Source organism: Rhamphochromis longiceps, linkage group LG13 (genome assembly GCF_057381845.1).
Source record: "Rhamphochromis longiceps isolate RC_006_pf linkage group LG13, R_longiceps_female_GT1.1, whole genome shotgun sequence".
NCBI lineage: Eukaryota > Metazoa > Chordata > Actinopteri > Cichliformes > Cichlidae > Rhamphochromis > Rhamphochromis longiceps.
The window spans coordinates 24540374-24557583 of record NC_140569.1 but is presented as its reverse complement, the minus strand read 5'-3'; the positions used below and the strand labels follow the sequence as shown (position 1 = coordinate 24557583).

Genomic DNA, 17210 nt, shown 5'->3' with positions numbered 1-17210 from the left:
TAGTGCGTAACACAGTTTTAATAGCTCCGCGGAAAGGTGCAGCTGTTGGCGCTAATGCATAAACATAAAAAATTACAGTAAGATTTAAAAAATAAAAGCCAAGCATCAGCAGCACCAAAAATAATGATGATATGGCACTTATTGGGTTTTACTAGAAATAGAGACAGGTTCACATTTTCTAAACATGTTCTAAACAATGCACATAAAACACAATCAGGGCCTCTTCCCCGCCCCCGTGCATGCTACTGCACTTTCACCTGCATGTTGTTGCCTGCAAAATACATTATTTGGGCGACTGTGGTTAATCCACGTGTCTAAAAAGTGAAGTGCATGTGAAGGAAAGTTTACTTTTAATGTGGCAGTGGAGCGTTGTACTTTGGATACTTGTGGGCTCTGCGGTGAAACGGTGCATTCAGCAAATGTTGCTCTTGCAGTTGCAGCTTTAATGCTTGACCACAAACCTTTTAATTCTGTTTTTCACGGTTAGGTCAGCAAAACTGTTGCTCATTTAACCTTTATTCGTGCCGTCAATTCTCATGTGTTGCAGAGCAACAGAGATTTAATGGCCCCTTTTTTTTGGCCTCCACTCCCTCACACACATGCAGTGAAAATATCTCACTAAATTAACCCGAACCTCACTTGCTTTTCAGGCGGCTCCCTCTTTTTTCTTTTTTCTGATTGTGCATTAACGGGAATGTGAAACTGTAAAGCAGAGCCATAGAGTTCAGAGAGGATTACAGACCTCCTGTTGAAAGCTTTCTTTGGCTCATCACAGACTCGGCAGAGGTGCACAGGCGACCGTTCGGGTCACACAGTTGCAGATGTCCTGCTCTTGATCAGGATAAACCACTATGACATATCACGCAATTTTCACAAAAACTGACTAAATAAATAAAGCCGAAGCAGCTCAGTACCGCAGACAGTTCATTTAATGGATTGAAAGATTAGAGAAAATGTGATTTTTTTTTTTTTTTGGGGCGTTCTTGAAATGGGGACTGTCTGGGTGCAGGTTTACAGGGAGACTCTTTCTAGCAGGACACCAACCCAGTTTTGAAGGGGAAGGCTGGAAACGGAGGCAATTTGTTTTATTTTTTGGGGGTCTGGCAGACTAAGAATAGAGGACACGTGGCCTCATACTACTACTTTACTCCTATTGAGAGCTCCCCACTTAGTCCCAGTCCTCGCATCCCTATTTTGTAATTCTAGCTTAGCTACATTGTGTTACTGTTTGGGCTATGTGGGTCCAGGTGTCTTGAAATTTTGAAAATGGTGTACACCTGGCTACACAGCCCAGATGCTGTCCTCAGACACCTTGTTTCTGCTTCCTGTGTACCTGCAGGGTCTTGCTTTTCCTATTCTAGTTTCCATGATTTGTTAAGTGAAGCTCTAATCAGGCAGCCTTTTGTTTTCCTTAAATAACATCGTTGAATCCCAAAATCCAAACCTGAGCTGTGCCTGACCTTTTTCATGCCTGGCTGTGTGCTTTCCGGCACTTATCCTGCACAGTCCCTTTTTGGCAGTTGCATCAGCAGTCTTGAAATTTGCAGCAGACCCTAGCCAGCGAATCAGTTGTTCAGCCAACAAGTAACAACCAATTTCCTGCTAAAAACCTGAATGAGGATCAGATTCTTCTGAGGATTAAAGGAGGCTCGGATAATTTTTATTATCACCTCTTGAGACTCTCAGAAGAGCTTCTGAATGAGAATGAATAAATGTGCACCTGAGCACAAAGATTCTGCATATCCTTACCAAAAAAAAAAAAACAGCCACACCAGAACCTGAAGAAGTCTTTCCCATAATTACTCTTTAAAGGACACGGATGTCATTCAGCGTCTACACACACTCATCTTAAGGAAGGACAGAGCGGGATATATTAGCATTCGTGATTAGCCAAAGGACATCACTTCCTCATTTGCTATGCTAATTTCCCCTCACATTTTCTGTCCACTTCTCCAAGGAATTCCTGATTAATATTCCACAGCCCAGTTTTATAAAGTATTATAAAGTTAGTACGGATCGCTGTTTGTGTTGTGATACAGGCAATGGAGCAGCAAGCTGTAGGCACATTTATTTGGGTATAAGCTGACCAGGCATACTTGTTCCCAAAGGTGTCTGCATTTTCCCAAATGTCCTGGAGGTTGACTCGAATCAAATTTCATTGGTGGGATTTACAGGCTGCCCGACCTGTGATGTAATGTGAACAGATTGCCAACTGTAACACACAGAGGAGCCCAGTGTGAGAGCGCAACTAAAAGCTTTGTGATAGCGTCCTGCTCTCCGGGTTGCGGAGCTGGTTGGCCGCATGTTCAGTTTTTACGATGCATGTTCTCTTTGCTCGGGTGCCACATATGCCACTTTCTTTTGTCTGGTTGGGTTTTGTTTTGCATGTTTTGGAACTAAATAATTTGGAATAGTTTTATAATACTATATTGTGTTTATCTAGATTAAATATGTATTAAATTAGTTATAAGTTTTTAATCATTCTCCTAACTCCAAACCTTGCAATTATATTGCTTTTCTATTTGATATATGATGACATTTTAAACACTTGTAATTGTATTTGCAAACAATTTTCTGATTCCTTATCATTTATGCTGTCAGTAGTAAAATGCCATGGTAGCGTTTATGATTATTTCTTTATTCAAACAACAATCCAAAAAGCAACAAGCAATTTTACTGGCACATATAACAGAGAGAAGCAGCATGTTGATCAATAAAAGAGCTTCTTAATTAGTGCTCATTAGCACCATTTTGAGGTCATACATGTTGTTACAGACAAGTAAAAGCTTTGATAACCTCCTGCAGTCCCACAGTGCTGCTGAGCTCCGTTAAGCTAAAATATTCAGAATCCCACAAGAAGCTACATGACGTTGATGCCGATTCCTGAAGTATAAAGCGGCCACAGATTTACCAGTCCGCACTTCCAGTAGAATGACAAGGTTTTGTCATGTCTGAGAAACATGCAGACGGTGCCATCAGTGTCAGAGCAGTGTCCGACTGTCAGACCTATCACTGAGGAACAGTGCCAGTAACACTGTTTGGCAACAGTAGTTACAACAGATTTGAGGCTGATAATGTTTGTTGTAGTTTTTATGGCCGGTTATTAGTCTGTTATTGGTTTGGCCAGCAGGACGTGCACACATGTTGACTTTATGTCCCTTTTCTCATCCAAGTATCTTCATAGGCCACAAATACCTCCTGTGAGATGATGGATGCACTCTTAGAGTCAAGCGTTATGAATCTGAGCAGCTCGTAGGAGAACCTGAGCAGATTAATTTGGTGGTTGGACTGAATAAAGGGCTCTAATGAAAGCATTTAGAAAGCTATTATTTAGGCCTAATGGATTTCTGAAAAAGGGGTGTTTGATTCATGGTCCCAAACGCAGAAGCCTTCATACACAAACCATTTAGTCCAGACTTTACCCCGGAGAACTTTTATGTTTCATATTTCCAGTTCTTTTTGGAAATTTAAAATGATTGCTAAGTTTTTGGCGTCTTTTCTCTAGATTTTGAACCCGAAGTATCTTTGGCTTCTTATTTATTAGCACATAAAGCAGGGACTGTGTTTGTGTATAATTACTGGATGGGCTCCTTTGCTGAAATTTTACAGTTGTATCCTATTAAGAGGACAGTTATTGCATGATGGTTCATAATGGGGTTCTGCTGACGTGAGAATCTGGTGTGGAGTGTTGACAATCCATAGTCTGTGTTAATGTGTCCCTGAAGCTAGTTGCCACTCTGAAGCAAATGGAGGCAGTCACCCACAACTGAACCGAGACTAATCCAATGGGTGATTAAAGCTCGTTGGATGTAGCGTGAGGTTTTATTCCCCATTCATTGTCATAAACCGTGTAGTCCTAATGTGTTCTCGCAGTGTAGCTATAATGTAGTCAGTCATTTTATGTCATCAGTGTGCAAATAGGTGCTCCACTACTCCACTTACTTTGCTGTGTTTGTGTTGTGCTGAAATAAAACCATTGAAGCAAGTAGGTTGCCTGAACTTTTACTGAACTGGAGTTGCATTAAAGCGAAGGATGATGCCAAGCCGCCACTGAGCAAAGCGAGCAGCTTAATTTGCATGTAAGCACATAATTGGACAAGACCCAACTTTCATTTTCATCCAAGAGCACAACTGGACAAGCAGAGACTGTCCACCAAGAATCCTTAGGGAAAGTGTCACGTCTCTGGCAGCAGTCTGCACAATGGCGAGAGAGGGTGAAGTGAGTCATCTTTTCATGCTGGGTGTGGGGGGGGGGGGGGGGGGGGGGGGGGGAGTGCTTTAATTAACTGCCAGTTGATGCAGATTATGTATTTGTATATAAATATTACGCTCCAAACTTCTCCCTTGACACTGACTTTACCTAATAGACTCGGCTCTGTGGACATGTCCGTGTCTCAGGGGCCAATTAGATCTGCGTTCCCCGTGCAGCATGAAGAAAAGAGCTACTGTAGTTACTGTCCACAGAGACAGGTGTGTATTTGTGTGCGGCTCTTTGGCAAGACGGTTAGCCGTGCGATGTAGCCTCTTATTAACTTCAAGTTTGAAAGGTTCTTTGAATTAGCCAAACAAACATGCTGGAGGCTTGCTGCCTAAGGACTTCTGCTTCTGCTTTGGTAATGTAATAAAACCCACACACATCTTACAAATGATGCAAACCATTCGCTGTTGGAATATACTCTGTTAGCTTTGAAGGCTCTTATTAAAGAATATTAAGATCATTCATTTTTCTCTCTGTCTCATCTCCTCACTGTCATGTGTATTGCATTCTGTTTCCAGCTAAAGTATCTATTAAGTCCTTCGGTTTTTAAAGCTCAGGATCTGTGCCGTGAAATACAAATTCACCTGCCTTTTATCGTAGATTATAAAAACGGCCGTTTTCATTCTGCTTCCAGATCGCCACCAGAGGGTGCGAAACCACGGAGATGACACTTCGTCGGAATGGCCTCGGCCAGCTCGGCTTCCACGTCAATTTCGAGGGCATCGTAGCCGACGTGGAGCCCTTTGGTTTCGCCTGGAAGGCAGGACTGAGACAGGGCAGCCGACTGGTGGAGATCTGCAAGGTGGCCGTTGCTACCCTCACTCACGAGCAGATGATTGACCTGCTGCGCACCTCAGTCACCGTCAAAGTGGTTATAATTCAACCTTATGAAGATGGCACTCCCCGAAGGTAAACCCTCACTCTTTGGTCGTCTCATTTTCACCTCGGTGCAAACACTTTTGTTACAGCAATTAAGCCAAAATGACTTAAAATCAAATGCAGATTTCCTGTTGTTGTTTCCTGTTGTTTCCTGCGGTTAGCGAGACAGAAGCAGGTGCTCCCCCCAAAATTAATGAAGCCATAACAGAAAAGTAGTTTGGTTTACTTCTTTTTTCCTGGCAGGTGGTGTAAATTAGCTTGACATTTGCTCTCGTGTTTGAGGCGATTAGCATAAAGAAATGCTTACATACTGTTTGTGTTGCACCGGAGATGATGTCGTCCTCCACTGATTTCTCTGGAGATAGTCTTTCTTTGTTGCGAGAGAAATCTTCAGCAGGCCTGCGGAGCCGCAGACACGGACAGTCAGCATTTCCCACTAATGATAATGAGAAGAGGCTTTTGATTAATGGCTCAACTCTCGCTGCCTTTGTTTGACAGCTCACATTTGTAGATGGCTTTTCTCTAACCTCGCTCAACGTTCTGTTCAGCAATTAGGATGGGAGTGTGTGCCTTTTTTTAGGGACACACTCCCACGTAGAGAGTCCACCGCCCTTGAAATAAATGAGGGAGCGTGTTTCAAATGATTTTTTTTTCCTTTGTGTGTGCGTGATGGGAAGAGACGAAGGTCTGTGTAAAATGCTTGTTCTGAAAGCACATCTGCTTGTTTTGTCTGTGCGAGACAGACAGCACTGTGAAATCGTATCCTACACTCCTTCACACTCACATTTTCGACATCTTTGTTTTTCTTCGGCTTCAGGCTGACAGATTTATGTACCAGGAAAATGCTGGTTCCACTTTGTCACAGACAGCCACGACAGAATGGCTTGACAATGTGCAGAAAGAATATTTCAATACAAACCCATTTTTCTGTTTGTGTTGCTACAGGTAATGCTAATATACCAGCTAATCGTTAAAGGTAATAACACATAGATAACAGCAGTTAATGAACCACTGTGTATTTTCATTCTTTGACTGTATTTGTGTGCTTTCTAAACGCATGAAGTAAAGTGGCGATTGGTGAATATCTTGATAAATCCCTGATGGGTGAGTGTTTTGGTAAATAATGATAATGACAAGCCTTGCTTAATGTTCTGAATGAATATATGATTAAACAGCTGTGTGTATGTGTGCATCAAAATATAAAACATGCATAGTAGTTAACTTTTGCTTTCCGGTCTGGCAACAGAGGAGCAACATTTTTGCTCCCCCAGATGGCGAGCTAACGTGTGTTGTCTGTGAAGCCGACAGAGCAGCCTCTCTGGCAGAACCGGCGTCTAAGCCTCTCGCCACGATCTGTGATGATACACGACGATGCAATCATCGTCGCGGTCCGGGGACGGAAGAAGCAGATAAAACGGAACATCCTCCGAAACTGGTTTTGTCTCCACAAATGTGTCCAGCTTATCAGAGCAGTATTTACAGGATGGAGATAGAGAGAGCTTTTGGTGTGGCATCTGTGCCAGGTGAAGACTTCTGGCTTGGTTTAGCTGAAACCACTGAAGTGACTGTTTAATGGGAGCCTGGACAGCCAATAAGAAATGGGGTTAGAAATAAACATAAATGAACAGAAGCTTGTGCAGTGATTACGTCATACTAAATGTGTATAATATGTGTTGTGACGCGTTATGAACAGAGTGTGACCCATATATCGCATTTGCTAATAGAGGCATCTGGCAGATTAGTGAGCATTAGTAGCAGCAGAACGGCAAACTGGTCAGTGCTGCTGAGCCTTCCCCGTCCCCACTGAAACACAGTTCCTCAACGCCGCCCCCATGAGTACCAAACGCCTCCATCTAAGCTCCTCTGAATATTCTCCCAAGACTCCCAACAAATCAAGAGGTGAGAGGTCAGGTGAAGAATCTCGAGGGCCCTCAACACTTTTCGCTGCTGCGTCTTGGAGTTGCTAAAGTGTTGCAGTCAACAATAAGTGCTCCAGTTTCTCTGGCATTATCTCAAAGGAAAGGAATTCAGCAGGGGGCCCGAAGGCCCCAGTCAGTCCCCCGTGGCCAGAGAGATGAGGACTAATCTAGCAACAATGGACAAGAGTCTCATGACCTTCAAACAATGTACCCTGGCTCCACGCTGCTACCATGACAAGGAAAAATGTTTTCATAAGTACATGCGGTGGCTGGAAGGAGCTTCCTCTTTATTCTTTTTAAATCGCTCCAATATTGTTTAGGCTTCCTATTTTTGTGATTCGGCGAGGAGTGATGTTGTCATCTTGTTGCTAAGATTATGTCACATTAGATTGCAACAAGGAATCATTTATACAGTGTAGCATTGTTTTGTGGCAAACCTCCTAAAGCTGTTTATGCCCTAAATGGATTTACCCTGCTCTGCCTGAAGCTGTGAGATGTCTCTAATATTAGCCTTACCTAGTACTGTATTTATTTACACTGGGGGGCAGGATGTGGTTATAGCTCAGCACAGTACCAGAGGCTTTTCCATCATCACTCTGAAAAGCCTTAAACAAGTTCAGCATGTTAGCTTTGGATCAAAACTAATGAGAAAAAGATGAAAAAGATTAGCTCTTTGAAACAGGAATGCGATGTACAGAACATGGTAGAGATTGTATGTTTTGGTATGCGGTCATCAGAGATGTAAGGATAAACAGAAGGATCAGTACAATATGGACTAAAATGTATGTTCATTACAAGACATACAAATAGAAGCAGAACATCAACTGCTACGTGGCCAGTAAGGATTTTTTTCCCCTGAAATTTATTCCGGCTGAGTCCCGGCTTTTTGTTTCTCTTTTTTTAATATCATATTGTCGTTTTAGGTTTTAATTGCAAAGATTTACTTTTGAAATGGTGTCTTCAGCCTGTGTCACAGTGTTGACGATGACATTCAGATGGCCACTTGTGACCTTTCCTTTGTAGTGCCATCAGACTTGTCATTGTGGATTTTCATATGGACTGAAGCAAAGCTGGATTTCTCACTTCCCATGCCAGCACCCACCCAAGATGGAGCACCACTAAACCCAAAGAAACTAGAAACTGCATCACAAATTGTCCTACTTAATCCCCTTGCATTCTTCATAGGAGCTGGGGCGGGGGGGTTGGGGGGGGGGGGGGTTCTGCAAAGATCAGTCTGTTTTTTTTTTCATCTTTAAGTCTTCAGCACACCTCGTTTAATGAACCCTTTGACAACAGTCTGCACAGCACTGGTGGAGGTCACGACCTCTGTGACTCTTTGCCGTGACAAGGACTATGACTGTGGGAATGGATTAGCATGTCCCCCTCACTTGCTGGCCCTGTCATTGGACTGACAGCTCTCTGACTCAGGTCTAAGGTCCTGTTGTGACACTGATCTATTGTGATTCGTTAAGAGCCGAATGGCTGAAGGAGCTGAATGTTCTCCACCAATCACCCACTAACAAATTTATTTTTAGTTGTGCATTGTCTCCAGTTGTGTAGTTTTCTCTAAGCTTATGTAGGCCATTGTGGCATAATTTATAGCCACTCACATTAAACTGGGAGAGAGGCGCAGCAGTTCTTTTTGGAATCAGAGGAAAAAGACGGTTATTTTTCTCACCAGTCACTCGCTTCCTCCTCTGCTCATGCCTGGCTGGACATGTCCGACAGCTTCTCCTGCAACACCAGCTTCCAGGTAAAGTTTTCTAACTGTTGACCAAACACCAGTTTCCTGCCGTTTCCTTATGATTTATACACTCAGTCTCGGGTCGCCTTTATACAAGAGGTACATTCCTTATACATGAATATGAAGGCTGTTCCCATTAAGTCTGCAGTTGTACTGCTGATGGAGATTATTTGGATCATATGGGCAAATCACTTTGTCACTTCTTGGTCATTCTGGAGCAAAAAGCACAGCAAGAGAATAAAGCTGAGACCTTCACTGTTGACAAGCTGTTAGCTGGGGGATAGCTCTTTTCTTTGTAGAGTAATGATGTGTGGCAACCTATTATGACCACACACATGTGCTCTCTCTCTGTCACACACACAGACATATACACACACAGTTAATCAAGCTAGTGCCAACCATGTTGAAAAACAATTGACCAGCAGTCTTTTTTTATTTTTTGGGTCTTTTTTTGTGTCTGGAACAATAATTGAAAGACCTCGGCGAGCTAATTGAGTGTAAAGAGGTAATGTTCTCATCTCTAAGCTTTTTTACGCATACAACAGCTTCACTTGTGCTCAATACTCTCACTGTCCTATATACCAAACCAGTGATGCATGCAGCATGCATATTGTGAAAACAATTAAGTATGTACACCGTAAGATGTGCAGGATGTAGTTCTTCATCATGAATGAGGCCAGCTGGCGGTGACATCAACCAGATGTGAGAGGACACGGAGGAAGAAGCAAAGGATGATCTTCTAGTTATATCTTATAACACCCGCAGCTCCAGTGGGAAGTCTGGTGTAAACAGCCCAGCCACCCATGGCCCAGACTGATGAAAGGGTCCTTCTGAGAAGGATTACTACTCCCCCCTCCTTCCTTCAGTGCACCCTCCTCAAACCCTTCTATGTATACATTTATGACCACAGCAAAAGTATACAGAGCTTTCCACTCCCCAGTGGATGCTGGAAAATGGACTTTAAAGGGGGTGGGGAGGGGGGGGGGGGGTTGGCAAGTGTAATCATTAGGGTCATGCTTGATATGCCTTTGGAGAGTGAGCAGAGTGTTCACACTTTTTAACCCTGACCCACTTTTTAACCCCCATCCCTCCCCTTCTTTCCAAACATACGCACCAAGCCGCTGCCTCGGTGATTAATGTTGCATGAAATGGCATCACAGGCCTTGTCCATCCCAGAGATCTTCACTGATGTTAGCAGTAAGTGGATGGAGACGGTGCACCGAAAAGCTACCAGTGTGTAGCAATTCGGGGAATACCCATTACTGGCCGACGGGCGAGCTCAGAGTTTTAGCTTTGTGAAAATGATCGGAAATGGTGGGAAACTATTTTAAGTGATGTTAGTGCTCCGCTTACACTTGCAAATGTGTGTGAACATGTTTGTGGGTCTGTTGTTGTCAGTAGTGCAGAAATAAACACTATATAAGTCTAAAGATCTGGCTCAGGGTAAATAAAAGTATTTGTGCTTCAGCAGGGTCCTGGAGAGGCAACGTGAGAACACTTCACCCTGGTTTTCACAGATTATTATGAAATTTTCAGTTTCATGGCTGAAAAATATTAAAATATTTAACATATTGTGATGTGAGGTTATAGGTCAAATTAATAGGTTCAATCCTGCTAATTAATCATTCGCATAACTTAAAACGTCATCTCCTGTCATTTTCTGTTCATTGATGAACTTTGACCCTTGGTTCCCTCTCACCCCTCTCCTCTCAGGGGCTGCTCCGAGCTCTACCGCATACCTATGGTGGAGTACAAGGTGGACAGCGAGGGTACGCCGTGTGAGTACAAGACGCCCTTCAGGAGAAATACCACCTGGCATCGGGTGCCCACGGCTGCTGGAGCGCTATCCCGAGGCTCGCCCACTCAGGGCCCCGACCGCTTGCAGTGTCAGCAGATCCTCCAGCAGCACCAGGCAGCTATCCCGCGAAGCACCTCCTTTGATAGGAAGTTGCCAGATGGTTCCAGGTGCTCACTATTCTCCACTTCAGTTTTCTTCGGTTGTTTGCCTATGCCCAATTTGGCACTTATTAAGGGTTGAAAGCAACGCTTGAATATGGGCGATCGAATAACTGTACGGTAGAGAGGCTGCATTACAAAAGCACAATGACAAAAAACACTGTTCACTGCTTAATATTGAGTCACATACAAATAAAGGAGCTTAAATGGTTATCCACGCTGAAAGAAAATAGCTTCTCCACTCGGTCTTTATGAATGTGGTTATCCACTGATGGTTTTATCATATATTTCATGTGTAAGCATTGCACACATGCCAGGACAAATTTACATAATGTCACAGTTGTGCAAAAAGGCAAAGGAAAAAAAACATTAACTAAACAAATTAAGAAATGATCCTGTGAGACATTTTTTAATTTTTTTTTTTAACACACAAACTTTCTGCTCAAGGTTTTTCAGAAACGGAGGCTCGTCATCAAACACGACAGTGTAAAGACGGCGTCCTTTCAGATGAAATCTTTGAACTCTCAGCCTTTCTTATTTAGAAAAGAGCTGCAGTTACACTGAGCTGTTATTGTGCTCGGTTATTTGCATACATATAAATGGCGCATTTTAGTTAAATGAATTCACGGCTCCGCTTTCATCTCCCTTTGGATGATAAGGCTGCGCTCAGACTTTGTTCCCGTCCTCGGCTCTGTCTCTTTTGGACATCTCCATTGAGCCATGTAAAGCAGTGATTTGTTCACTCTAATGAAACCCCTACAGTCACAATAACCTTTCCAGTGTGTCACACTGACTCCCCGCCACCCACCCGCCCGTCCAGTATTGCCTGTTTTGACTATACTGGGATAATGGCCGCCTTCTCTGCCTGGAGTCCCTAGCAGTCGGAGCTCTCCGTTCTCACTCCCCTCCTCCTTTCTCTCACTCTCCAACTCCCCCACTCCCTCCCTTTTCCTGCACCCTGCTGAGGAGGAGGTGATGGGGACACTGACACAGCTCCGCTCATCTCATCCAATTACTGCAGAAACAAAGAGAGTGCTCTTCCCTAGACCGCGATATGAAGCGCCCCAGAGGGAGTGGGAGTAGAGAAGGAGGAGGGGAAGGGAGGAAGACGAGACTGTGTCATAAAGTCGCAGGATCTGTAGGAATAAATCAGAATGAGTTAGCCGGACATTTGTTTGTGCTGCTCAACTAATTTTATTTTTAAAAAGCACCTTTTTTAAAAATCCACATACTCTGATTGAGGTCTGAACAAAAACCAAATCACTAACCTTCCCGTTAAATTTAAATGAACAAAAATGGAGCCCGACAGGTGGTCTCACTAAATTACTCATCTCACGAGGCTTTGAGGGGGCATGGACCCATTTGTCTCGCAAGGCCGCGCGAGAATCTTTATAGCTCGGATAAAGCGCCATTTCATCACACGTATAGCTGGATTTAGACTTGCAACCATAAAATATGACGACTGCTTCACAGCCAAATGAGACCAACCCTCTGATCGCTCCCCTCAAAATTTTTTTTTTTTCCTTAACATGAGGAGAAGAAGAAAAAAGGAGAACGAAAAGCAGCCGCTTCTGTCTCAAATTGAAGTGCCTGGACTTAGCTTGACACTTGACTAACACAGCCGGAGAGAAAACAGCGATCCGGCCAGAGTGTTTGATGATGTGTGGCACAACTGAGATACTGACAGTTTATTTCCCTGTGGAGGGGAAAAAAGGAAACCGAACAAGGAAGCAGAAAGTGTTGATGTTTAATTTGGGTCGCCTTGTGAATGTTTATACTTGCATTTTTGAATCAGAGCTCTACCGGATCATTTTCAGTCGCTTATCTGCAAATTTCCAATCTTTGAATACCTGATCCAGGTGACAATCTCTCTTGGCTTTGCATTTAATAAAGATTTAGTCATTTCAGACCTGGTTCCAAACTAATGTATAAGGACAAAAGAAGCAGATATAAGGAGTATAGGCTAACTGACAAGACTTGGCTTACGCTTTAATGTGAAAGCCATACTGCCTGTGTTATTGCAGTCTTATTTCCGTCCGCTCATCTTACCTCATTTGGCGTGCTGGTTAAAGGGAAGGCAGCAGACATAAGTCACATTCAGTGTGTATTTTTCACTGTATCGTCCACAAGTTTTTCCTGGCTAGACAAAAGCAAGCAAAGCATCTTATCTCAAGGTATTAGCTCAGAGGCTGTGATGGTCAAACTAGGTGAAAGGACTAAACTTCAGTAATAAGCTAAGCATGAGGAATCGCACAGAGAATCATCATCTGGATTGCTGAATGAGGTTAATGCCATAATTAACCTCTTTCTCTGCCTTTGAAAATGAGACACCTTTACCTCCTCTAACATTATCTCACATTGTCTGTGAAGGTTCTCAGTCATCCAGGTCATCGTAGTCAAAGGAGCTTGCAAAGAAAAGCGTCTGGACTTCTTGAAGTCCAGACGCTTTTCTTTGCAAGCTCCTTTGATTATCTCACATTGAGTTTTCTTTCTTCTTCTTTTTTTTTTTTTTGAAAGCCTTTAATGATGCCCTTAAGATTCAGTCCTTCCAAATGATAATTTGATGATGATCATTTAACAATCATTTGATAATACCCCCCTCTATTTATGTCCCTATACATTGTGGACTTTTTATTTTTGTTGTTTTAAAGTGCAATTTTAGGATATTATCTGCACTTTATAAACAAATAAGCTGTTGGTATTAGAACTACAACTGTATATATATTATGGGCTATCTGTAATCATTTTTAACCACTCCTGTCTGTTGTCCCTCTTTTTTTCTGCAGAACTGTGCAGGATATGGAGAATCCCCAGGTCACCTCATGTAACAAGGGAGACCAGCACTACCGCAGTTCCCCCAGCAACCAGTCGTCCTCCAGTGATCCAGGGCCCTGTGGCAGCAGCACATGGTCCCAGCAGCCTGGATATGATGGGTACAGGACCACAGCAGTGTCAATTTTTTTTTTTTTTTTTTAGTTTTTTGGAAATAACCTTTAAGTAGTCCCTCCAGGATTATGCGGTTTTACAGTAATGAATGCAGCTCCAATCAGTCCCAGCACTATTTCTGAGAACTTGCAATTTTGCAAAATGACAGCAATTTTTCCACATGAAATGACCAAATCATCAGTGCACTTTTGGCCAGTCGTCATGCTTTTTTTTTTTTTTTTTTTTTTTTTTTTTTTTTCTCTTTCTTCTAGGAAGTAATCTAACAAAACAATAAAATTACGCCTGTCATGGTCTAATACCACATCCAGAACATAATGGAGAGAAGATGGAAGATGAGTTTTATTTAACATGCATTATTATAGCTTCCGTGAAGTCATCTCAAAGCTTTACTTTCAAGATGTCTTTCAAAGACGAACAGAAAAGCTACCTCGAATGTAAATGGGCACTTTTTAATTTGAAGCATGCGGTTAAAGGCTGTTGAAAATCCCACCTAAGTGAAGTGTTTTTCTTACTTTGGGCACGTACTTCTCATGCTATTCAGTAAATTAAAGAATGGGTGGCACTTAAATGTAATTGGAAATCATTTTTAAGGAATCTGACTGACTGACTGACGTGGCGATCTAACAAACTATGACAGAATTTTGGAGAACGATTTAATTTAAAGGGTTTAATGAATAATCAAAAGAGAGAAATTATTCAGAGTCAGAGTATTTGGCTTTGTATCATCTGTCAACTTAATTATTGCCACAACAAATTCTTTCTTGTCATCAAATTTTCCAGTTCACTTATTTTACTCAATTTTATTTTTTTTTTACAATGTTCTTTTCAACATGTTGGTCTTTATCATTTCGTCAATTATATAACGATGTCACGGAGCAGCCCAGACTGTAGACTGCGCAGGCGTAACATCTGTCAGGCTGATTCTTGTACATGAGCAGAATCCATGAGAGACCGACATCTGTCTGTAAGTGGTTACAGACCATGACAACAGGCTTAGCTCCCCACTGCTGCCTTTTCTGTCAGAGGCCTCAGATGTGCATTGAACACCCGAGGACCACTGCGCCCTGTCAGAGCTGCCCCGATGCAGAACGGCAGACATGTCGACTGATCTGCCGGGCTTTGTCGGAGATCAGGAGACAATGCGGCCTCTGTTCATCTGCTGTAAACTTTATTAGCTCTAAAAGGTTTAACTAAGACGCGCATTGAAAAAAAATTGCTGCTCTTACCCTTTTGTCAAGAGGTAAAAAGCACTCGGCAAGCTGAGTCCAATGAAAAAAGGTCTTTTGTCAGCGTTGTCTGGCAGCTTCTTTATTCTATTATGAGCTCAAGTGTTTTGACCTTAAATGATGTTGAGCTAATTGCTGTACATCTGTGGTGAATCTATTGAAGCCTTTCTCTTAATTGAATAGAGAGCACACTCTATAGAAAAACGAATTTATGGCCCATTTTCCCCCTCCTGCCCTCTTTTTCTCCTTTTTCTTTTTTTTCTCCCCCCATCAGGTGTCCCTCCCCTATCCTGCATGAGCGGGTAGGGGACATCCAGGGAGGGGATGGAGAGATCCACAGAGAGAGAGAGCCCACCCTGGAGAGGACTAGGTCTGCAGGTTAGTCTGAAGTAGTCATTGTTAACATGCATGTCTGTATAGCAAGAGTGTAACAATCCTGAAACCAAAGCAAATCTCACAAACTGTTGTCCACATATCTTGCTGCCATCTTTTACATACAGTCTGTGAATCATGCCATCTGCTTCTATAGTAACAGTAACTTCTGGCTCCACAGAGGCCAAATGGCACATCCCCTCCACCAAGATCCTGAACCCTCTGAAGCAAAGAGAAGGAGGAAAGGACTCGCCCAACAAGCTGTCCAGGGTAAATGTCTGATCCACTTTCACTTTATTGAAGCCGACCAGGTGACTTGAATATAGTTTGGAAGTCTATTTGCGACTTTTGGGAAGGTCTTCGTATACTTGGTCTGATTCAGCCTTGAAGTGTGCTGTGCTGGCATTAGAGTCTGTGTAAGACCTGCTATATCCCACAACTGTTTCAGGCTGAGCTCAGATTGCCCTTGTTTCTGGGCTTTGCTGCAATCAGTTCAATTGGGGCAGATGTTCATGTTGTCCCCTCTAGACGCTCTTTGCAGTTATCGCTTTCCCTTCATCAGCATGCTAAAGGAAATCTCATCTCATCACTGTTTCAGGTTGTTTCATGCGTTTCTAGGACACCTTTTCCTTGAAGGTTGAATATATTAAGTGTTTTAGCCCCTCGTTTCTCCTTTCTCTATATTCTCCCCACTCCCTCTGATTTATGGTTATTTTGCCCAGCACTGCCTTCCTTTTTTCTTTCTCCTCAGATGCTGGAGGCCGGCTAATGCACCTAAACAACATGTTTTGGTGTTTTCCACCACTGTTGGAAGTGGATAAAAAATTTAACCATTTTCTTGGCACTGTACATCTCTAATGTACTGAGCCTGCTTTTTCAACTGTTTTTTCTATGCTGTGACTAAAACCGCATCAATAATTTAGCAGTAAATCATAGTAAAGGTGACATCGCAGAACAAACCTTTGCAATTCATGGCTTACGTTCTAAAATAAGGCGTAGCTGTTGATCCCCATGGTTTGAAACTGATGATGCACATTGGAATAAGTTGGTGTGACCTTAAATGTATTTGAGCTTGAGGGATAAAAGAGCTAAAAAAACAAAGCTTATGATCATCTGGATTCCTCAAATAAGTATCACAATTTCAGAGTTTGCACGCAAAGTATGTGACATTCAGCATAGTCTGTTTTTATTCCTGCCTACATATTACTGTCAACTACTTGACAGTGTAATGGGCCTCAAGAAAACAAGCTGTTGCCTCAGTCAGGGACACATGACCGTGTGAGGAAGCCTGATGGGTAAACCCCCTCCTTGCCTGGTAGGGCAAGAATGTTAAAGCATCCGTAAGAATTATTTGCAGCTGCTGTTTGACCTTGTTTGATTTACTGTGTTTCTTTCTCCTTCACCCCTCTCGCTCTCTCCCTCTCTGTGCCAGGCGGGTGATAAAAACTCAAGCCACTCAAGTAGCAACACTCTTTCAAGCAACGCCTCCAGCAACAGTGACGATAAGCACTTTGGCTCTGGGGACCTGATGGACCCCGAGATGCTCGGCCTCACGTACATCAAAGGCGCATCCACTGACAGCGGCATAGACACTAATCCCTGCGTGGCCCCCGGGGCCCGAGTGTTGCTGCAGGGAAGAGTCGGGGAGCAGGGACACCCGTGGGTGTCGGAGCACCACGAGGATGGAGCGTCGGAAGAGGATCATGGGAAAATGTACCTACCGCAGGGCTATGCTTCTGCCATTTTGTCTAGCCATGTGACAGAGGGCAGTATCGGGGACCTGAGCGAGATCTCGTCCCACTCCAGGTACAGCATTTTTGTCCTCGTTTGTACAAAACAATTGACTTTGGCTGAGTGAGTTACAAATTAAAGGATAACTTTAAATGGAAGTTGTTGAGTATGCAGCGCTG

The 17210-nt window shown here is 43.1% G+C and overlaps 1 protein-coding gene across 7 annotated transcripts in view; it reads left to right on the top strand.

Moving 5' to 3' along the window:
* Positions 1 to 17210, top strand: part of sipa1l2a (signal-induced proliferation-associated 1like 2, genome duplicate a) — an 82030-nt gene that overhangs the window by 47949 nt on the left and 16871 nt on the right. For all 7 annotated transcript variants that reach the window (XM_085428627.1, XM_085428626.1, XM_085428621.1 and 4 more), the window contains 6 exons: positions 4893 to 5167; positions 10514 to 10765; positions 13543 to 13689; positions 15203 to 15306; positions 15482 to 15570; positions 16733 to 17106. In XM_085428627.1, the coding sequence (XP_085284753.1) occupies positions 4893 to 5167; positions 10514 to 10765; positions 13543 to 13689; positions 15203 to 15306; positions 15482 to 15570; positions 16733 to 17106 (1241 nt within the window). The remainder of the gene's footprint in view (positions 1 to 4892; positions 5168 to 10513; positions 10766 to 13542; positions 13690 to 15202; positions 15307 to 15481; positions 15571 to 16732; positions 17107 to 17210) is intronic.